The following is a 22354-nucleotide window of genomic DNA, read 5'->3' on the forward strand; positions in this document are numbered from 1 at the left end:
GGTCAGAATGTCCTTCCAGCTCAGGATATTCCATGTTCCATGTGTCAGCAGGTTTTCCCCTGGAATTCTCCTGGCAGGAATTCTCCCCACAAGGTCCCTGTGATCCAAGTGTGGCTCTTGGGTTGTGCACAAACCCTTTGGACGTGCAGAAATTGGGAGGTTCCCATCTCTGGGGGATTTTGGGCCTCAGCACCCCACAAGGTTCCTGCCCTGGCTCTGTACTGTCTCTTTTTCCCTTTTTCCCCCTTTCTTTGTACATACAAATCTAATCTAGAAACTGCCCCGAAGGTTTGAGCAATCTACCAGTTGCAGGAACCCATAAGCTTTTTTTTTTTTTTTTCCTTTTTTTCCCCATTGTGTAAGCATGACAAATCATTAATTTTTGATTGATTGCTTTGAATTATGGGTGCTCTGACATCCTTTCTGTAGCTGAACAGCTGTATAACAAATGAACATATCAGTGCTCACAAAAGATTGGAGATCTAACAGAAGCAATTACATTGTCAGCTCCTCCCTTCTGGCTTTTCCCAGGCAATGGAGAGAAGAAATTTTTTAACAGAAATTCCTCAAGTGGCTCACAATAATAATAATCATCATCATCATAATGAAAAAATGCTTTTTTGTAATTGAATTAGATTTTTTGTCTCTTCATTTCCAGTGGATTTCATATCCCTTCAGAAGGCAGGTTGTGTTTCTGCTTTGTGGAACTTGGAGAATCCCTTTGAAGAAAATTTTACATAAGAATTTAAAAAAAAATAAAATCAAATTGCAATTTTTTTTTCTTTTGGTTGCTATTCCTTTAAGATTTCAGAATTGCACCAGTGCACTAAATGTGACCTCCATAACTTTTAAATTAAGAATTTATGCTAGCTTGAAATTTATGAAATATTTCAGCATGAAAGAAAGCCTTTTTCCCTCAGGAAAATTGAGCAATAAATCATAGCACTCTCGATTTACTGCCCTACAGCCAGCCAAAGATAGGATTTTTTTCCTTCCCCCTTTCGTTCTGAAAAAAAAATAAAAAAAATAAAAAAATGTAATCATATAAGACAGCTTAGCTGCTATCCTCCCACTCTCTAGAATTTTTAATTTCAGCTGTTTCTGCTTGGATTTATTTCCAATATTCCTGCTCGGCTTTTCAATTTCCTCAGTTATTAAATTTTAATTCAGTGCATTAGCATTTAAATTAAAAAAGGGTTTATTTTATCAAAATCGTTGGCTGGCCCCCATCCTGCTGCACATGAATTGCCTGTTTCTGCCATTTGCACAAAATGTGAAATGCAGCTAATATCTTTTAACTTGTATTTGCACAAATTCCGAAATCAAATTCTGGGATTGGAATAATATTGTCTTTGCAAGGAAGGTTCTGATCAGAGCCTGGGCACGGGGGAGAGCCCCGGGGCCTGCAGGGGCTGCTTGGGCACGGGGCTGGTGAGGGGGGTGGGCTAGTGAGGGGGGGATTGGGCTAGTGAGGGGGGGATTGGGCTAGTGGGGGGGGGATTGGGCTAGTGGGGGGGGGTGGGCTAGCAGGAGGTGCTGGGCTAGCAGGAGGTGCTGGGCTAACAGCAGGAGGTGCTGGGCTAGCAGGAGGTGTTGGGCTAACAGCAGGAGGTGCTGGGCTAACAGCAGGAGATGCTGGGCTAGCAGCAGGAGATGCTGGGCTAACAGCAGGAGGTGTTGGGCTAACAGCAGGAGGTGCTGGGCTAACAGCAGGAGGTGCTGGGCTAGCAGCAGGAGATGCTGGGCTAGCAGCAGGAGATGCTGGGCTAGCAGCAGGAGGTGCTGGGCTAGCAGCAGGAGGTGTTGGGCTAACAGGAGGAGGTGCTGGGCTAACAGCAGGAGATGCTGGGCTAGCAGCAGGAGGTGTTGGGCTAACAGGAGGTGCTGGGCTAGCAGCAGGAGGTGTTGGGCTAGCAGCAGGAGGTGCTGGGCTAGCAGCAGGAGGTGTTGGGCTAACAGGAGGTGCTGGGCTAGCAGCAGGAGGTGTTGGGCTAGCAGCAGGAGATGCTGGGCTAACAGCAGGAGGTGTTGGGCTAACAGCAGGAGGTGTTGGGCTAGCAGCAGGAGATGCTGGGCTAGCAGCAGGAGGTGCTGGGCTAGCAGCAGGAGGTGTTGGGCTAACAGGAGGTGCTGGGCTAACAGCAGGAGATGTTGGGCTAGCAGCAGGAGGTGCTGGGCTAACAGCAGGAGGTGCTGGGCTAGCAGCAGGAGATGTTGGGCTAACAGCAGGAGGTGTTGGGCTAGCAGCAGGAGGTGCTGGGCTAACAGCAGGAGATGCTGGGCTAGCAGCAGGAGGTGTTGGGCTAACAGGAGGAGGTGCTGGGCTAACAGCAGGAGATGTTGGGCTAACAGGAGGTGCTGGGCTAACAGCAGGAGGTGCTGGGCTAACAGGAGGTGCTGGGCTAACAGCAGGAGATGTTGGGCTAGCAGCAGGAGGTGCTGGGCTAGCAGCAGGAGGTGTTGGGCTAACAGGAGGTGCTGGGCTAGCAGCAGGAGGTGTTGGGCTAGCAGCAGGAGATGCTGGGCTAACAGCAGGAGATGCTGGGCTAACAGGAGGTGCTGGGCTAACAGGAGGTGTTGGGCTAGCAGCAGGAGGTGTTGGGCTAGCAGCAGGAGGTGCTGGGCTAACAGCAGGAGATGCTGGGCTAGCAGCAGGAGGTGCTGGGCTAGCAGCAGGAGGTGTTGGGCTAGCAGCAGGAGATGCTGGGCTAACAGCAGGAGGTGCTGGGCTAACAGCAGGAGATGCTGGGCTAGCAGCAGGAGATGCTGGGCTAGCAGCAGGAGGTGCTGGGCTAGCAGGAGGTGCTGGGCTAACAGCAGGAGGTGCTGGGCTAGCAGCAGGAGGTGCTGGGCTAACAGCAGGAGGTGCTGGGCTAGCAGCAGGAGGTGCTGGGCTAACAGGAGGTGCTGGGCTAGCAGCAGGAGGTGCTGGGCTAGCAGCAGGAGGTGTTGGGCTAGCAGGAGGTGCTGGGCTAACAGCAGGAGGTGCTGGGCTAGCAGCAGGAGGTGCTGGGCTAGCAGCAGGAGATGTTGGGCTAGCAGCAGGAGGTGCTGGGCTAGCAGCAGGAGGTGTTGGGCTAACAGCAGGAGATGTTGGGCTAGCAGCAGGAGGTGCTGGGCTAGCAGCAGGAGGTGTTGGGCTAACAGCAGGAGGTGCTGGGCTAACAGCAGGAGGTGCTGGGCTAGCAGCAGGAGGTGCTGGGCTAGCAGCAGGAGGTGTTGGGCTAGCAGCAGGAGGTGCTGGGCTAGCAGCAGGAGGTGTTGGGCTAACAGCAGGAGGTGCTGGGCTAGCAGCAGGAGGTGTTGGGCTAGCAGCAGGAGGTGCTGGGCTACCCCTGCAGCCCGGAGCGGGGCCATTGGGACACTTGGCCATTGCTGATCTCCCCCGGCCATGCTGTGTGTCCCAGGGTCACACACAGGGACACACACAGGGTCACACACAGGGCCACACAGGGACACACACAGGGACACAGGGACACAGGGACACACACAGGGACACAGGGACACACACAGGGACACAGGGACACAGGGTCACACACAGGGACACACACAGGGACACAGGGACACACACAGGGACACACACAGGGACACAGGGACACACACAGGGACACACACAGGGTCACACACAGGGACACACAGGGACACACACAGGGTCACACACAGGGACACACACAGGGACACAGGGACACACACAGGGACACACACAGGGTCACACACAGGGACATACACAGGGACACACACAGGGACACACACAGGGACACACACAGAGTCACACACAGAGTCACACACAGGGTCACACACAGGGTCACACACAGGGACACACAGAGTCACATACAGGGACACACACAGGGACACACACAGGGACACACAGGGACACACAGGGACACACACAGGGACACACACAGGGTCACACACAGGGACACACAGGGTCACACACAGGGACACACAGGGACACACACAGGGTCACACACAGGGACACACACGGGGACACAGAGTCACACACAGGGACACACACAGGGACACACACAGGGACACACAGGGACACACACAGAGACACACAGAGTCACACACAGGGACACACACAGAGTCACACACAGGGACACACACAGGGTCACACACAGAGTCACACACAGGGACACACACAGGGACACACACAGGGACACACACAGGGTCACACACAGGGACACACACAGAGTCACACACAGGGACACACAGGGACACACACAGGGTCACACACAGGGACACACACAGGGTCACACACAGGGACACACAGGGTCACACACAGGGACACACACAGGGTCACACACAGGGTCACACACAGGGACACACACAGGGACACAGAGTCACACACAGGGTCACACACAGGGACACACACAGGGACACAGAGTCACACACAGGGACACACACAGGGACACACACAGGGACACACACAGAGTCACACACAGGGACACACACAGGAGCTCTGGCCAGCCCTGGCCATGCTGGGTGTCCCAGGCTCAGGCTGGGCTCTGGGCAGTGACACAGGAGCTCTGGGCTCACAGAGCTCTGGCTCAGCCCAGGCCATGCTGTGTGTCCCAGGGTCACACACAGGGACACACACAGGAGCTCTGGGCTCACAGAGCTCTGGCTCAGCCCAGGCCATGCTGTGTGTCCCAGGGTCACACACAGGGACACACACAGGAGCCCTGGCTCAGCCCAGACCAGCCCGGCCATCCCAGGCTCAGGCCGGGCTCTGTTCCTGCGCTCGGGCAGCCCCGAGCCTGGGCAGCTGCAGCCGGGGCAGGGGGGCTGCAGAGCTGCCTCAGCCCTGAACTCACCTGAGCTCTTTGATCTGCTCCCCAGGCCGACGAGAGCAGCAGCAGCGGGAGGAGGAGCTCTTCCAGCAGGTAGGGCTGGGCTGGGCTGGGAGGGGCTGGGGAGTGGGTGTGGTGTGGGGTGGGATGGCTGGGCTCAGGGATATGGTGCTGGGATGTGCTGGCTGGGCTGTGGTGCTGGGCTCTGGGCTGTGGTGCTGGGCTGTGGTGCTGGGATGTTATCCTGGGCTGTGCTGGCTGGGCTGTGCTGGCTGGGCTGTGGGCTGTGGTGCTGGGATGTTATCCTGGGATGTTATGCTGGGATGTTATGCTGGGCTGTGCTGGCTGGTGCAGCCCTGCTCAGATGTGCTCTCCTGCTGGAGATGGGGTGGCCAGGGCTGGCCACAGGGAGGGACAGGTGGTGGCTCATCGTGGTGCAGTGGCTCAGAGCACTCACTGGGAATCAGCCTGAAGGGAGGCTGGGAGAGAAAGCACAGGCTGAGGAGCAAGGGCAGGGGGGCCAGGCATCCCTGCCTCCCCTGGAGTCCTTATTCCAACCTTGAGTTCAGCTTTGCATCTCTCACTGGAGATCTCACAGCTGGTGGGCAAGTTCATTGTCCATGTGGGAGCTGAATGTCACCAGTGTCACCTTTGGGGTGTCAGTGTCACCTCTGGGTGCCCATCTCATCTTTAGGGTGTCCATCCCACCTCTGGGGCGCCAGTGTCACCTTTGGGGTGTCCATGTCACCTTTGGGGTGCCAGTGTCACCTCTGGGTGCCCATCTCATCTTTAGGGTGTCCATCCCACCTCTGGGCGCCAGTGTCACCTTTGGGGTGCCCATGTCACCTTTGGGGTGTCCCTCTCACCTTTGGGGTGCCCATCTCACCTTTGGGGTGCCCATGTCACCTTTGGGGTGTCCCTCTCACCTCTGGGTGCCCTTGGAGCCCCTGGTGAGGTGGGAGAACTTCCCTCTGCTTTCCCTTTGTATGTCCAGAGCAGTGTGAGGCTGGTCATTGCTTTTTTCCTTGTAGAAAAGTGGAAACCAAACCTCCTTTATCATCTGCCTGACTGCACAAAATGTGGTCAAAGAAAGGAGAATGACCAAGTCCATTTAAAATGAATAAAACAGAATCAAAACCTAATATTTCAAGAAAGCTCTGTCAGTGATTGAAGGTGGAAATGTGACTCTGAATCTGTGAGATCATCAGTGGATGGATGTTTCTCAAAGTCACTGCTACTTGAAACCCCCACTAATTGCAAACTATCAAGGAAGCTTTTAAAAATTAATTTCTATCAGTAAAAAAATATAAGCAAAAATAACATATTATAATGTAATTAATATAATATAATAAGAGTAAAATTGCCTGGATTTTATCTTCCTGCTATATTTCTTTTTCACAGTAGCAGGCTTGGTGCTAAGGTGATGACTGTGGTTTTGGGTCAATTCTATTTTTCTATTTTTACTGCAGTGAATTGATTTTATTCTGTTTCAAGCAAACCCTGAGAGCTCTGGAGGCCTCTCAGGGGTTTGTGATCCCCCAGCCCCAGGGCCCTGGGAGGGGCAGGGTCAGGGGCAGGGAGCACTCACTGTCCTCCTCCCTCATTGACTCCTGGGGCTGCTGCACCTCAGCAATGGGAGATTTTAAAAGGTGAAGAGAATTCTTAGGAGCACAACAAGCCCCTTTCCTTGAAGGCAGCCAGAGGAGAGGTGCTGCTTGCCTTGGGGAGGATGACAACTAAGAGACAAGCTGACAAAGCTGTGCATGTTTCTGAGCACTCCAGAAAAGGGAGATCAGAGGCTTCTCTCTTCCTTTTGCAAGGAAAAAAGAGACAGTCAACAAAATTAAAAAGCAGCAAATTAAAAGCCAGTAAAAGGCAGGATGTTTTCCTGCTTGATGGGCAGCAATGGGATGGGATGTGATGGCAGGAGCTGGGGGCTGAGGGGCTGGGAGGGGACCCAGTGCTGGGGTGACATGGGCTGGATTGACAGGATCCCACACTGGGACTGGGAGGGGTTGGGAGGGACCTTAGGGATCACCCAGTGCCACCCTGCCCTGGCAGTGTCACCTCCCCCTGTCCCCAGTGTCCAGCCTGGCCTTGGGCACTGCCAGGGATCCAGGGACAGCCACAGCTGCTCTGGGCACCTGTGCCAGCCCTGCCCACCCTGCCAGGGAACAATTCCTGCCCAATATCCCATCTAACCCTGGAAAAGCCATTCCCTGTGTCCTGTCCCTCCATCCCTTGTCCCCAGTCCCTCTGCAGCTCTCCTGGATCCCTTCAGGCCCTGGCAGGGGCTCTGAGCTCTCCCTGATCCTTCTCCTCTGCAGTGAGCACCCCCAGCTCTCCAGCCTGGCCCCAGCCCTGGAGCAGCTCCATGGGCTCCTCTGGACTCTCCAGCAGATCCAGGTCTTGTGCTGGAGGCCCCAGTGCTGGACAGGTCTGGCCCCATCCATGAGCACATGGAGGGACTGGTTCTTGCTGGTGTCCACTGCAGGTGGTGGCCCAGGGGGTCCCTGTGTGTGCCACCAGAGGGCTGGTGGCACAGGAGGGCACTGTGGGAGCTGCACTGGCAGCTCTGGGCCTCAGCAGTCTCCATTGACTATGGGAGCACTAACAACTTCCCAATAATTAATGGCAGCATTCAGATGGTGGGCTCTGGATCCTGACAAGAAATAATTGAAAAACCAAATGTGCAATTATGTCTGACAAGCAGCGTGTGCTTTTCTTGGTCACCAGAGCCTTGTGTAGTCATGTGTTAGACAGGGTTTTATATAATTATTATTGTTTAGATGGCTGGTGTCAGAGGAAGGAGGAATTTCAGTTTTGAGTCCTCTGTTGGCTATTTATTTTAAAGTCATTAGATTTGTTTTCAGACTTAACTACACTTAATGTGTGAGGCTCCTGCTGAATAAATCAGCCCCTGCTATAGGAGCTGCATCTGTTTTTGGAGGGAATGGAGCCAGCTGGAAGCTCAGCCTGTCTGCTCCAGCACAGATGTAGCTGTGTGGAGCTCTGCTCCTGCAGCACAGCAAGTCCAGCTTGGGGCTGGGAGTCAGGCATGGCAGCAGCTCCCAGAGGGGCTGGGGAGCTGCAGGGGCAGCAGGAGGGCTCTGGGCTGGGCACACAGCAGGATTCCCAGGGCTGCAGGTCTCCCAGCTCTGACATGGTGCACTTTTCCTGGGAACCTGGAGCACACCAAGGTGCCTCAAGGCTCTGAGTGTTTCAGTCTGTGCATAGAAGATGTAACTTCCCTGGAACCACAGAATCCCTGAGCTGCAAGGATCCTCCAGGATCACTGAGTGCAGCTCCTGGCCCTGCACAGACACCCCACAGTCCCTGAGCATCCCTGGGAGCAGAGTCCAGACACTCCTGCAGCTCCTGGGGCTGGGACTGTTCCCTGTGGAGCCCTGGAGGAGAAGGGGTTGAAAAAGGATTGCATCCACTTTGCTCCTCCTCAGTTCAGCTCTCTCCATCCTCCCTGGTGGCACTTCTCCCTCTCTTCCCCACTTTCCTTGCTCTGTTTTTTGTGGACACATCCTGCCCAGCAGCTCCTGTCATCCAAGGGTCATCCCTGGGGTGGCTCCAGCTCTTCTTCAGACTCCTCTTCCAGCCCAGCAGGTCCCCAGTGCTGGGGAAGGACAATTCTGAGGCTGTGGTCCCCTGAAGGGAGAGGGCTCTACACCCTGTGGAGGGACAGGGCTGGGTATTTCCAGGAATCATCTCCCTTCTTTAAGAGACAACCTGTGGGATTTGCAGTCCCAGAGCACCAAGAAGCTTCTGACTCATCCTGCATCAGAAAAAGAGAAACTTTGACTAATTAGGCAAGGAATTTAATAAGCCTTGGCACCCACTGAAGGGCTCTCACCAGCTACCTTCAAACAGAAACAAACCAAGCAACCAGCCCAAAATGCCCCAGAAGTGCCCCTGGCCAGTCTGAGAGCAGTGGATAGTTCAGTTCTGCACAGCCAGAACCTGGCCAGGTGTCCTTGAAACCCAAAGAAGATGAAATGTCCACGTGCAAGTGCTCAGACACATCCCACTCCAGCAACAGGAGCATTTTCTGTGCAAACCACAGCAGCTTGCCCAGTGCCAGAGCCCTGGAGAGCTTTGGATGGTGAGAGGTGCAGAAATGTCCCTCTCTGGAGCCATGAGGTCCCAGATGTGGCAGCTCTAGAGCCTTGAGGAAAGCTGAGCTCCCAGGGGATCCTGGGCCACCCCCTCACTCCTGCTGGCTGCTGCAGGGTTCTCACCCTCAGTCATTTCCTAGTCAAGGAACACAGAGCTCTGATATAAATAAATCCTTAATCTATTCTCTTTGTTTTCCCCTGAATTTCTTTGTCTCTGTTGACATTTCCACGCTTCAAAATTTAAAGATGCTGGCAGCTATTCCATTATCATCTTAAATTCAGTTTTTAACCTGCATCATTTGTGTGTTGCATTTTTTATCTGACTGAATTCTTTTGCTTTTAGCAAAGAGTGTGCGGTTGTTTTTTGTTGGATAAGCCAAATTTTTTTTATATTTGGTTAGACTTTCCTCTTCAAACCATCCTCTAGATATTCCTAATAAGGACTGAAGGGAATTTGTTTTGCTAATACCTTAGGAATTCTTTGTGGCTCTTGACTATTGTTCTGGTTTGTATTTTCATGTTTAATTTCCAGAGGAGAGGCAGGCTGATTGGAGCTCACCTTCTCTGAAGGATTCAGAGCTGCTGATGTCCCTTGAGGAATGAACACACATTAAATTCCTCTTGGACTTCCTGCAGCAGAGTTTGCTGCCAGGAAAGGTTGTGTGCTTTACTAGGCCCAGATAGCTGGAAAAATTAAGTATTCTGCTTTGTTTGTTTGTTTTCCCTAGATTTCAGCACTGACACCACACACACCACTGAGTGCTGCACTATGTATTTTGGGGTTTTTCAAAGCTGTTACTTCTGTTTTCAAGAGCTGGCTGCCCTCAGAGGCAGGGGTGAACTTCCCTGAGGCATCTCTCTTCTACAAAACCTTCATATCCTTTAAATTTATGAACTCCTTAATAATATTGGTATTTATTGAGCAAATTTCTTCCAGGAAAACCCGAATGGCAGCTGCTGTCACACTTGTGCCTGCAGAAGGATGTGGCCTCCTGATTTCAGTTTATTTGGAGAGAGAAAGCAGAGGATGGAAATGTGTCCCAGACAGGGGCAGGGTTGGGCTGCTTCTCCTGCCTCAGGGATTTTCTTTGTGTGCCCAGTGAGTCTGATGTCTCCAGGCAGAGTGACCTGGAGTGAGGGCCCCAGAGCCTCCAGGAGCTGCTGCTGCATGTTCAGGGTCATGGTGCAGTGAGGGGACCCAGCAGCTCGTGCAGAAACCCAGCCAAGCACAAGGATCCAGGAGAAGGACAAAACCAGCACAGGGACTGCAGGAGCACTGGGACTCACAGGGACCCTGAGTCTGGATCCTGAGGTTCACAAGAGCTTGTTGCACATGGAAAATGCCCTGAAGCTCTGACCAGCTTTTGCTTTTCTCTGTTCTTCAGCAAGTCCTCTCTGCTGTAGTGCTGATGGAGGAGGGAGCATCCATCCCCCACAGTCACAGCAGGACAGGACAGAGCAGCTCTTCTCCTGCAACCTTTCAGAAGTTACATGCACACTCTGGGAATTCACAGTGCCATTGTGGAAGACTGTGAGGAGAACTGAAACCTCCTGGTGGAACAGGGATGAGCATGAACCCCTCTGTGAGCAAGTGAAAGTTTGGGTTTCAGCAATGGACCAGCACATGCTGGCAGTGAGTGTCACCCAGAGTGCTGGTGGCACACTTGGGATCCTGCTGGTGTCCATGCTCTGGATGTGGACAGGCTCCCAGATGGGAAGAGTCAAGGATCAGAAGGGATATTTTAGTGTGCACAGAGTATGTAAAGAAAGGGTTTGCTTTGCTTCATTCCAGAGACAGTGGAGGGAGATTCCCACTAAGAGAATCTCTTCTCCAGCAAATGCCCCAGTGGTCAGAGGCAGCAATCCACACTGGAAGTACAGTGCCTGTTCCAGAAAAGAAAAGTGCCTGTTCCCCTGAGAGGAGCCCAAGATGGGGTGGCTGTTCCAGTGCTTCACACCCAGCCCAGCACACCCTCTGTGATGGATGCAGCTCAGGCTGCAGAGGGGCTTGGCAGAGCCTCTGGGAGCTGTCCAGGGAGGGGAGGCTGAGTCCCTTGGAGAGGAGCAGCTCTGGACACTGTGACAGGAGCTTGGGGTGGTGTCTGTGCCCTTCAGGGTGTGAGGGAACGTCTGAAGCTGGGGCTGGAGCCTGGAGCTCAGCTGTGACACTGGGAAATCAGCTCTTGCTTTTCTCTTTTCTAACCCTGCACTTGAAAACCCTCTTGCCTGGTGATGTCTGCAGGAGATGTCCCCAGTGAAGGACACCAGGCTTCCTCCTGCTGTGAGGACAGGCACCAACCCCCAGGGCTGCCCCAGAAGCAGATGAGAGCCAGGGAGAGGGGTGGGAAGGCCACCACAGCTAATTTATCAGACAACCAGATTTTCAACTTACATCCTTCTTTTTCTTGCCTCTGCTTTCATCATCTCCATGTAAAATGAGAGTTCATTTACATCTGTTCTGTCTATTCCACTTCCCATAGCTCCAGCCATGACAGGAACCTTCTGACTCCTGTAAAACCATGGCACACAATCTGTGAATTGAGCCCAGTTTCAGCCTCCCCCATTTTCTGCTTGCTTTGCTTTCTGACAGCTGAGGCCTTTTGATTTAGCCTGGGGTGAGCCAACTGCACACTGGTTTCCAGAAGACAAACTGGGACATCCACTGGTTCTGTGTCCTGCTGGCCTCTGCAGAGTGCCCATTGCTTGGTTCCCATCAGGGTTTGGGTGTCCTTACTGAACCTCTGAAGAGCCTTTCAGTGGGTGCCCAAAATGTGTTTCAGTTTTACTCTAAGTGGGCACAGCCTGGGATGTCCCACACAAGCACAGAATGGGCTGGGGGGACCTTGAAGTCCCCTCCTGTTCCACCAGAGCAGCCTGTACAGGGCCCTGTGCTTGGCCATCACGGGTATCACCAAGGCTCTCGGTGATCTCGTGATCTCTGGGTTTTCCAGTTTGAGTGTTGTTTAGGAAAACCCAGAAGATGCTGCACATTTGCTGCTGGGGCAGGAGAGCTGTTCACAGGTGTTGGTTCATCCTCCTTCATTTGTGTTTCCTTTTCCTCTCCTTTTGAGGAGCTGATGTTGAAGGCTGATACTTCACTGATCTCACTCTGCCCCTCCCCAAAAACTCAGCAGGATGTGTGCTGTAAAAATAGCCTCATTAGGAGCCATCTGAGTACATATGCAATCACAGATGACTCAAAGGGAGCACGGAGCACACATGTTTCTGTTGCTGTCTTCAGAGAATTACATGACAAATTATTCCTAGCTGGAAGAAATGTCCTTTTATAATTGAGGTTTTTTTCCTCATTCTTTCAGAAGGGAGGAGTGTGTGTTTTTTAAGTAGCTTTTAGTCACTTTCATTATTTATGAGGATGCTACTCCAGATCAGAAACAGCAAACTGCAAATGTGAGTTTCTTGTGGCTGCAGCAGCTGATGGGCCCCTTTGCTTTCACTCAGTGTGTTCTGCTCTCCCAGGCAGGGAGACCTGCAGAGCCAGAGCAGCTCCACTCTGCAGCCCCAGCCTCCCCTCCTGCCCTGCCCTGCCACAGACCAGCTGCCAGGGCTGCAGGATCTGAGCTGTCCCAGGCTGGTGGAGCTCTCAGCTTTCCTGCTGTGCTTCCCTTGGCAGGAGCTCCTGCCATGGCCCTGCTGTGCTCCTTGCTGGCTCTGGGGAGGCCTCACTGCCAGAACTGCCCTGGCTCCTGGTGCTGCATCACCGAGCTCTGCCAGTTCCCCAGGAGCTGCCACAGCTGAAGGGCCAAAGCAGCTGCACCCACAGGGGCAGGAAGCCACTTTCACCCCTGCTCAGGCTTCATTAAGGCCTCCTGAAATCTCCTCTGCCTTCACACACTTGTGTCTGACATGAAAGTGGCCGTAACATCAGCAGAAGATGAAAGCCTGATGATCAAAGCAGGCAGCAATGTTGAAATGAGCCCTGTGAGCTGGCAGAGCTGGCATTGCAGTAATTGGCTGTGTGGCCTACTTAGAGAGAGCAGTGACACATGCAAGTGCAGTGTTTGTTTGCCTCTTCCATGCTGGGAATCACAGAGTCTGCTCTGGGAGGGGAAACAGGAACTCACCTGTAGGAGCAGCCAGGCACAGAGTGAGCACAGGGCTGTGGTCCCAGGGGTGGTCCCAGGGGTGATCCCAAGGGTGATCCCAGAGGTGATCCCAAGGGTGATCCCAGAGGTGATCCCAGGGGTGACCCCAAGGGTGATCCCAGGGGTGATCCCAGGGGTGATCCCAGGGGTGATCCCAAGGGTGGTCCCAAGGGTGGTCCCAAGGGTGATCCCAAGGGTGATCCCAGGGCTTCTGATCCCAAGGGTGATCCCAAGGGTGATCCCAAGGGTGATCCCAGGGGTGATCCCAGGGGTGATCCCAGGGGTGATCCCAAGGGTGGTCCCAAGGGTGGTCCCAAAGGTGATCCCAAGGCTTCTGGTCCCAAGGGTGATCCCAAGGGTGATCCCAAGGGTGATCCCAAGGCTTCTGCCTCCTCTCCTCAGCAAGGAAGAGCCTCTTGGGTTGCCAGGCCCCAGTTCAGCAGAGACATGGACCAGTGAGGAGGTTTTGTTGCCAGGAAGGGGCAGGGCCCTGGAGGAGAAGTTAATCCCCCTGTGGAAGCAGGCAGGGCTCCAGCAGCTGTGCCTGTGCACTGCTCTCCTCTGGGGCCTGCTGGCTCTGAGCAGTTTGTGTCCTGTGCAGGCAGTGCCACGTTTGGAGAGCAGGACCATCCTCTTCCCAGGGAACATCAGCCATGGCTGTTTGAATGCAGCTGAGCCCTGAAGGCCCCACTGAGCTCTGACCTGCACTGTTCCATGCAGAAAGGGGTCATGGGGCTGGGGAGCTGGGAGGGGACTCTGGCAGGGTGTCCCTTGGCTCCTGTGCTGCTGTCTCCACCAAGTGGAGGCTCTGGCCATCACTGGCCCCAGTGTGGCCCCAGCAGTGCCTGCAGCCACCTGGAAGCTGGGACAGGTCCCTGTGTGGCCACCAGGGGATGTGGACACTGCCTGGGTCACACTGGGGAGTCCTTCTGCTCCAGCCCCCAGGACTGATACTGGGCTTACCTGACATCCCAAAAACTTGCAGTCCTTCTCTCTGTGCCCTCATCCAAGCCCTAGAGACCTGCTTGGAGCCTTGGGAACTGCAGAACTGAAAACTGACTCCTGTTCTTGCTCATCCTCCTCCTGAGCCTTTGCAGCAGCTGTGCCCCAGCTCCAGAAGAGCTGCCATGGCACAGGGGTGGCAGAACCAGGGCTGAGAACTGATGTCTTCCCCCCCAGGCAGGATGTTCCCTGGCCCACCCTGTGTGAATTTCTGGAGAACAAGAATGTTCCAGATCTCCTGCTGCTTTTTCCCCCTCTCCAGGTGGAGGTTCTTTGTGCTGCTCAGTAGCAGGGGAGGCAAAACTCAGCACTGAGCAAGTGCAGCATCATGGGCCTGCAAGGGCTGATCCAAGGACCAAAGGACTGGGGATGAAATGAGGCTTTCCTGGGTCAGTGCTTGATGCTGTGTGTGGTGCAGGCTGTGTAACTCCTGTCTTCCAGGGAAAGCTGGTTCTGCTGGCTGTGCATGTACTCCTTTCCAGTGTCAGTAGCTTCCTTTTCCTTCCTGTTTAGCTCTGGGATGTTGGTACTCTTTCCCCAGCCAAATCTGGAGGCTTCAAACTCTGCTGTATGAGGATCATTCTCTGAGCCCAGCTCTCCCCTGCACCCTTGGGAACATTGATATCCCATTCAGCAGCTGAGATTCAGAAAAGCCTGGACTGCTCCTGGCTCTGCTCTAGCCCCAGGAGCACAACCTGATTTCACAGGGGACCACAAGAGAGAGATGCTCACTCCTGCTGGGAGAGCTGCTCCCACCACTGCTGCCTCCTCCTCTCCAAAGTTGTGCAGCCCCAGCTGAGGCACAGAGTGAATTTTGGAGAGCTCACCTCTGCTCCCAGGAGTGCCAGTGCTGCTGTTTTTATGGCTGCACTTGTTTCTGAGGGGAACAGCAGCTCCTTTCAGGGCTTGTGAGCCATGAAATCATGTGGAAGGAAGTTGCTGAAGTATCTGGGGCTGTGTCCTTCTGCATCAGGTATCTGCTCAGAGTTAGAACATATGGGGCAATGAATTGCTTTCAGTTAATATGTGCAGGGTTAGGTCCCACCCAGGAGCAGACATTCCAGCTGGGAAGTTCCTTTCTTGGCAGAGCTGGACCCACAAAGTCAGTGTGCATGAAGGGCAAAGGTTCTGAGGGTCCATTGGTCTGGTCTAATAATTTACATATTCCTCAGCTCCAGGCCACCAGGTGTGGCCAGTGCACATCTGTACTGAGCCCAGGGACCTGGGGCCAGCCAGACACACAAACCTGGGTTTGAGAACTCGGGGGCATCTCTTTTCCCTGGGCAGATCCTTTGGAAAATGGCTGTTCCACTGGACCACCATCTGTGCTAATGGTTTATGCCTCATTTCAGCTGGTTCCAGCTTCCAGCAATGAGCTTGCACTCCACTCTTCCCTGCCAGGTTAAGGCAAGACAGTATTTTCTCTCCATGAAGATGATGACATGCTGCAATCAAATCACCTTCCAGTCTTCCTTTTGGCATGAGAAACAGACTGGAGCACTTTGGTCTCACAGAGTCATAAAGTGTCTTTTCCCAGTCTCCAACCATTTTAGTGCTGCACTTTGGAACTGTCCTCAGCTTTTCTGATCAGCTCTGAAACCTGAAACTGCTCACTGTGTCTGCAGCTTGTGGGGAGTGGCTTCACCACAGCTTCAGAGGGAGAAAATTTCCTTCTTGTTCCTTCTCAGGCACCTGAACTGGAGGTTTGGTCAGTGCTCCAGCTCAGAGCTTGGCTGTTTCAGGGGGTTCCATGTTTCATGGTTTCAGCACCAGGTGGTGCATCCACAGTCCTGGAGCTGTCTGTGCTGCAGCCACTGGTCCTGGGCAGAGAGGGATGCACTGCTGCAGTGTCCTGGCCACAGCCTTTGCCCTCACCCCTCCCTGGCTCCACCCACAACTTTTAGTAACAGTGGTGTTAAATTTAATTCCAGAGCATGAGTAGATCTGTCCCACATCAACCATTCCAGGGGTGCTGTGGAAATGCCTCTCTCTACTCAGGACAATGCCCTGGAGAGCAGCTTTGCCTCTCAGCATGGGGCCTGGGCTTTGGTTTGTGTCTGAATGTGACCAAAGCAAAGCTGGGGATCATCAGAAAATCACAGTATTCTTGTCTCAGCAGTCTCTAGCCTCAGTCTCACTGCCATGGTATCAGTTCCAATCCCAAGTCACTTGGCTCATGCCAGGATTTCCTGTTGCTTAGCCCAGAGCTGGCAGGTCCAGGTGCCTGTGCCATCAGTGGCCAAGCTCTCACTGCTTGCTGCCACCTCCCAGGGGCAATTGTCCCGGCTGCCTTTGATCTTCCTCTGCAGCCCTGCACAGGCTCTGAGGATTTTCCTATCTGCCCTGTTGTTGCCTTTACCAGTGTTTTGCATTCCACACCTTCTGGGTTTGATTGATCTGCACTCAGTCCCACCCTTCTCTGATCCCTGAGTGTTCTGCACTCACTGCCTTCCCCTTGGAAGGGTTTGAGCCACACTGGCTGAGATGGATGAGCCTGGGGCACACCCAATAATATTACCACAAAGACTGTCCAGTTCTCAACCACATTTCTCTGTCTCAATCCATCTTTCTCACTTGTAAGAGCCCTGCATGATTTTGGGAGCACAGCAAGGGGAGTAAGTGTGAGAAGGCAGGAAATGAGTGGGAAGGCAGGTCAAGGCTAATTCTCTCTGTTTAGGGGCTATTAACTGTACATTTCATTCCATAATGAGAATAATGAAATCTCTGGCAATAGGATGTGCCTGACCCAGTTTGAAATGGTGACTCCACGTCCATGTGGGAGGTCAGGCAGTAATTACTGGAGGATTGTTCTCTCTGTTCCTCTGCTCCTCATCCCTGTCCTCCCAGGGGCTCCACACTTGCACCTCCAGCTGCAGCATCCTGGTTCCTCTGCAAGCTCCAGGACCTGTGTCAGAACCCACTGCAGGTGTTGGTTCTCTAACACTGTAATTCATGCTTTGTCCTGATGAACCTTGTGATGTTCCAAGCAATGGGATTTTTTTCTCTGTCACTGTTGCACAGTCTAATGATCATCCATAAGCCCAGCCTATTTTTCATTTTATTTTGTTACTTCTGCCTGAAACATTTTCAAACACCTTTGGCTGTTCCCAGTGTTTATAGGACTCTAAATATGTCCCAGTGGTTTCTGTTTCTGGGTAGTCTGAGCCATTATAATTATATTATATTATATTATATTATATTATATTCTGATTTCTGCACAAGCTGAACCAGCAATTATTTTATCTTTGTATTACATGTTGGAGTGTATTAATAACCAGTATGAAAACTGGGGGTCCATAAAGAGGGATGCTAAGGGAGCTCCACTGCTTTATTCCCACATCTTTGTCTGGTGGGCTCACACCCCCTTTGCCTTTTACCACCACAGCACCTGTTGATGTTGTTTTACAGCTTTGAGGTGTCCAGTTCTCTTTTCTTAAAGGGTTTTGAATATTTCTTTAGATTGTTTTTTCCCACAAATTTCCTTCCCAGATGAAAACATGTGCTATTTCCTAACCTGTTTCTGAGCACAGTGGGCCCCCTCTGCCTTTCCCCCTCCATCAGGCTTTCCCTGCCATCCCCAATAGTTGTATCTGTCCATAACGTGGTAGTGTCCCTAAATATCCTCATCCTCCAGATCCCCTTTGATCAGCACTGTGTATGTTCAATAAAGCCTCTAGATACCAGGGGATGTCAGGTTATTGAAGGGATAAAAGAGAGGATGTGATGGAGGGTGGAGATAGTTTCAAATTAAAAATGGCAGGGAATCATAGAATCATTAGGGTGGGAAAGATCTTGAAGATCATCAAGTGAAAGTTAATTCAGCAGTGCCAGATCCACCAGTGACCCATGTCCCCAAGTGCCACGGGAGGATGTGGCTTTGTGTGTATGGACTTGTCAGAGCTGCTGGAGCTGTGCCCATGGCCTGCTGGCAACCAGGGCAAGTTCTGTGCTCTCCTTTAGGGATCCAGTGTGTTTATGAGCACTACTCTTGTTTGTGATGGTTAAGGTTATTTTCACTACTAGCAAATAATTTCATTGCTTTTGTCCAGTTAAATTTTAATTACTTATCTTGTACAGCAGACACACATTAATATTCTTCTTTTAAATAACCTGCACAAACCAGAGCACCTTGAATTAGGTCCTGGTGATGACAAGAGGAGCACTTGGCACTGAGAATTCACATTCTCTCCTTCTTTGCCCCTTCAGGGAGTGTCAGAAGAGGAGCCCACGGAGCCCCAGAGCCGAGGGCTCCGGCTCGGTGACGTCCCAGTCCTCCCCCAGTGAAGAGGCTGGAATGATGACTGAGGTGAAAGTGAAGACTGAGGTGCCAGATGACTACATTGAGGAGGTGATCTGGCAGGATGACACCAAAGATTCCAAGAAGAGCATGAAGGATGGGCCGGGGGACGTGCCTGCAGAGATCTGCGTGGTCATCGGCGGCGTGCGCAACCAGCAGACGCTCGGTGAGCTCCGGCACTGCCACGCTGCAGGGTGGGCACAGCACAGCTGCAGAGGGGCTGCACACCCAGCCCAGACACGGGCTCAACACCAGCCTGGCTCCTGGCTCAGCATTGTTTGTGTGTTTGCATGGGGCTGCCCCTAAGGGCTCATCTGAGATCAGAAAGACAGAGTTCCTTATCTGCTTTTGGCACGTTCAGGGACTTGCCCATCAGTCACCTGCAGCACCTGGTGAGCCCAGGGCTGGGGCTGTATTTGGCACAGGTGAGGAACTTAGGAAGGAAAGCCTGAGACACAGCTGAGATGTTTTGAGAAAAGTTGCTCTGAGGAATGTGGATGCTTTCTGTAAAGGAGTCTGAGTCAAGAGCAGGTTTTACAGGTCGCTGTTTGTTTGTTTTCCTGATCACTCCTTAGTTGTGGGAATACTTTTAACTCTGGGCTGGCTGTGGTGTGCCCTGTTCAAAACAGTGCTTCCTGTCCCCACCCACCTCCTGCTGTGATGAGAAGAAGCTTTTTCTTTTTTCTGTGAACATCAAACTGTCTTCTCCTCGTGCTCCAGGGAAAGGGGCTTCCTGTGGGAGCCTGGCAAGGCACCACTCCTGCACTGCCCCTGTTGTCCCTGGCCTGGAGCAGGTCCCTGCAGTGTCTCTGAGAGCCAAAGGCACTTGCTAATAAAAAGAAGGAAGACCAGTTGGACCAGGTTTCCTTTAAGGGACTCAGGAGGAAGCTGATTTGAGCTGCCCAGCATTGCAGTTGGGGTTGGTTTGTCCTGCAGGGGGAGAGAAAAGATGAATTGATGTTGGATTTTCTCCCAGGTTTTGTTGATCATTGTCCACACTGCTGGAAAGAAACCCAGATGTCCTTAGCTGGTGATTGTCTCAGGGGCATGATTATTCTTCCTATCCTCCTTTCCACCACAGGACAGCCACTAAGAACAGCAGGGCAGGAGGTCAGTGCAGTCTGTGCAGGTCTAGGGAAAGCCTAAGAAGTCCAAAACTGTTTCTGACATAAAGATTTAACAATATGGAAGAAATACTCTGTGTGTTTTCAGAGTTTTTGTGCCTCTGCAGCTCTTGATTATTACATGGGCAAAGCTGCAAAGCATCCCTGGTGCCCTGGGAGGGAGAGGTGGAGCTGTGACTGATGGGCAGCAATGGGAGCTTCTCCTCCTGCCAAGCCAGCAGCCCTTGGTGAAAGCCCCTGCAGGTTGGGTGCTTGCCCTGCAGGACCCTCTTCTCCCCACAGCTCCTGGCTGGGCAGCAGCAGCTGCTCTGCAGTCACTGTCCTCTGGCAGTGCTGCTTTCCAGCTGAGCTTGGCTGTGCTCTGTGCAGTGAGGAGGGAGATTTTGCTTTTGCTCTTGGTTGACTTGGGTGGTCTGGAGGGGAAGCCAGTGAGGAGCAGCTGAGGGCACTGGGATGGCTCAGCTGGGGCAGACTGGGAGCAGAGCTCCCTGGGGGCTGCAGTTCCTACCAAGGGACAGCTCCAGGCTCTGCTCTGGGACAGGGACAGGATCCAGGGAACAGCTGGGGCTGGGCCAGGGCAGCACAGGCTGGAGCTCAGGGCAAGGCTCTTCCCCCAGAGGTGCTGGCACTGCCCAGGCTCAGGCTGGAGCTCAGGGCAAGGCTCTTCCCCCAGAGGTGCTGGCACTGCCCAGGCTCCCCAGGGAATGGGCACGGCCCCGAGGCTGCCAGAGCTCCAGGGATGGACAGGGGGGATTGTTGGGGGGTCTGGGCAGGGACAGGGGCTGCACTGGGTGATCCCTGTGGGTCCCTTCAGTTTGGGCTGTTCATGGTTCTGTGATTCTGTGTTGTCCCCATGGAGAGTGCTGGGCACAGACTGGTGGCAGTGGTACCCTCAAAATGTGTGGACACTGTGGGGAGAGGGAGAGATTCATTGACCACTTACAAGTGGTGGTTGAAAGCCTCACAAACTGGAGAGCTTCTGTCTGGAAGGGCCTTTTCCAGTGAAACACACATTGGATTGGTCATTGTAAAGCTGGGCTCCTTTAAAGGCACTTTGGTCTGGAGGTGATGGGGGTTGGTGCCAACTCCTTTGTGAACAGAGCCCTGGCAGCCCCTGCCTGCCATTCACATTGCCCCTCATTTTTGGGGAGGTGGCTCTGAAGAACTCCTGTTTGCCCATCAGGTCCTGTGCCAGAGAGCAGGTCCTTGTGTTTGCTGAGCTCTGTCCCCCATGGAAATCACACATGGGCACTGTGCCCACCTCTGCACACACCAGGGCACCTCACAGCAGGAATGTGCCCTGTGTGCCACTATTGCACTGCCCATTCCAGCTGCACTGCCCATTCCAGCTGCTGCACTGCCCATTCCAGCTGCAGCACTGCCCATTCCCTCAGCTGCATCACTGCCCATTCCAGCTGCAGCTTCACTGCCCATTCCAGCTGCAGCACTGGCCCATTCCAGCTGCAGCACTGCCCATTCCAGCTGCACTGCCCATTCCAGCTGCAGCACTGCCCATTCCAGCTGCATCACTGCCCATTCCAGCTGCTGCACTGCCCATTCCAGCTGCAGCACTGCCCATTCCAGCTGCTGCACTGCCCATTCCAGCTGCAGCACTGGAGCAGCCCAGAAGTGTGAGCTGCTGATGCTGCTGGTGCCTCCTGCCTCTGGAGCAGGGGCTTTGTGGCTCTTGCTGCTGCTCCCCTCCTTCCAGGAGCTTTCTTGCCCTGGGATCTGGGAGCCCTGTACCTGAATCACTTCTGTGCAGACAGACAAGGCTTGGGTAGGATTTTATTCACCTTCACTGGGGAAGCTGGGACTGGAGGTGTAGGAAATGGGTATTTTTAAAGCATTTCCTGATGAAGTGGTGAATCAGGAGTGAATGAACCCTCTCCTGTGTGTGGAATTGCTGACCCCAGCCTGTCTCCTCTCAGGGGTGCTGGTGACAGCTGGTTAAACAGGGATGTGTCTGAGGCAGGAGCACAGTGCTGGAGGCTCAGGGCACACATGGCTCCAAGTGAGAGCTTTTCCTGCAGGGCTCAGCCTTGGGACTTGGCTGAAATGCACATTACAGGATTTACATCTCTTTTCTGAGTCACACATCTACTCTATTTATATTTTTAGTGTTACTTGGAGCAATTTATAACAGGGATTCCCAGCTCAGTTGCTGCTATTCCCTTGCAGTGTTTACATCAAACCAGGCCTTTTGTCTTTTGCCTCCTGTTTGCTTGCACCAGCTCCTGTGTCTCTCAGCACTTTGGACTGCTCCAGACTCTGCCTCCATCCATGGAAGGGGCTGTACTGGGTGGGATGGTTGGGGACAGTGGCCACAGTCCCCCAGCAAAGAGCTGTTTGTGGGTTTGGACCATTTTCCTTTCAGCTGCTTTTCCACAAGTCTTTCAGTCCTGTGGGATCCCCCTGTGGCATCCCAAGCAGAAGAACCAATGGAGAGGTTGGGTCTCACCTGGCTCCTGTCAGCTGCAGCTGCTGCAGACCCCCAGGTGTCCCAGCCCTGGGGTGGGGGCTCCTGCCCTGCACAGCTCAGAGGTGCCACATTTCCTCTTCTTTTCTTTCTTCTGGAAAGATTCACATGCTGACTTCAGGCCAGGGTCACTTGAAGAGCCACAGTACCTGGACACTTCTCAGGGCTGGGAAGTCCCACCATGGCAGGAGAGGAGAGGAAAAGCAAAGGGCATTTGTGTTATAATTGGGGAGAAAGGAGGGGAGGCTGTTTGTCAGATGTGGATCATTTCCTCCTGTTGGGAATAGCATCAAGTCAGTATTTGTGTCCTGGAGGACTGAGTTAGCTGTGAGCTGAGGAGAAGTTTGATACAAGACTCCTCAAGCTCTCAATGCCCTCCCAGTCTGGTGCCAGGAACATTTTGGAGAGGACTTTTCAAATAATGCATTA

At 53.1% G+C, this 22354-nt stretch overlaps 1 protein-coding gene across 17 annotated transcripts in view; it reads left to right on the forward strand.

The window, feature by feature from the left end:
• Positions 1 to 22354, forward strand: part of ZNF618 (zinc finger protein 618) — a 126805-nt gene that overhangs the window by 45264 nt on the left and 59187 nt on the right. For all 17 annotated transcript variants that reach the window (XM_056505043.1, XM_056505049.1, XM_056505050.1 and 14 more), the window contains exons 2-3: positions 4843 to 4886; positions 18232 to 18488. In XM_056505043.1, coding sequence (XP_056361018.1) covers positions 4843 to 4886; positions 18232 to 18488 — 301 coding nt within the window. The remainder of the gene's footprint in view (positions 1 to 4842; positions 4887 to 18231; positions 18489 to 22354) is intronic.

Source organism: Oenanthe melanoleuca, chromosome 17, assembly GCF_029582105.1.
Source record: "Oenanthe melanoleuca isolate GR-GAL-2019-014 chromosome 17, OMel1.0, whole genome shotgun sequence".
Lineage (NCBI taxonomy): Eukaryota > Metazoa > Chordata > Aves > Passeriformes > Muscicapidae > Oenanthe > Oenanthe melanoleuca.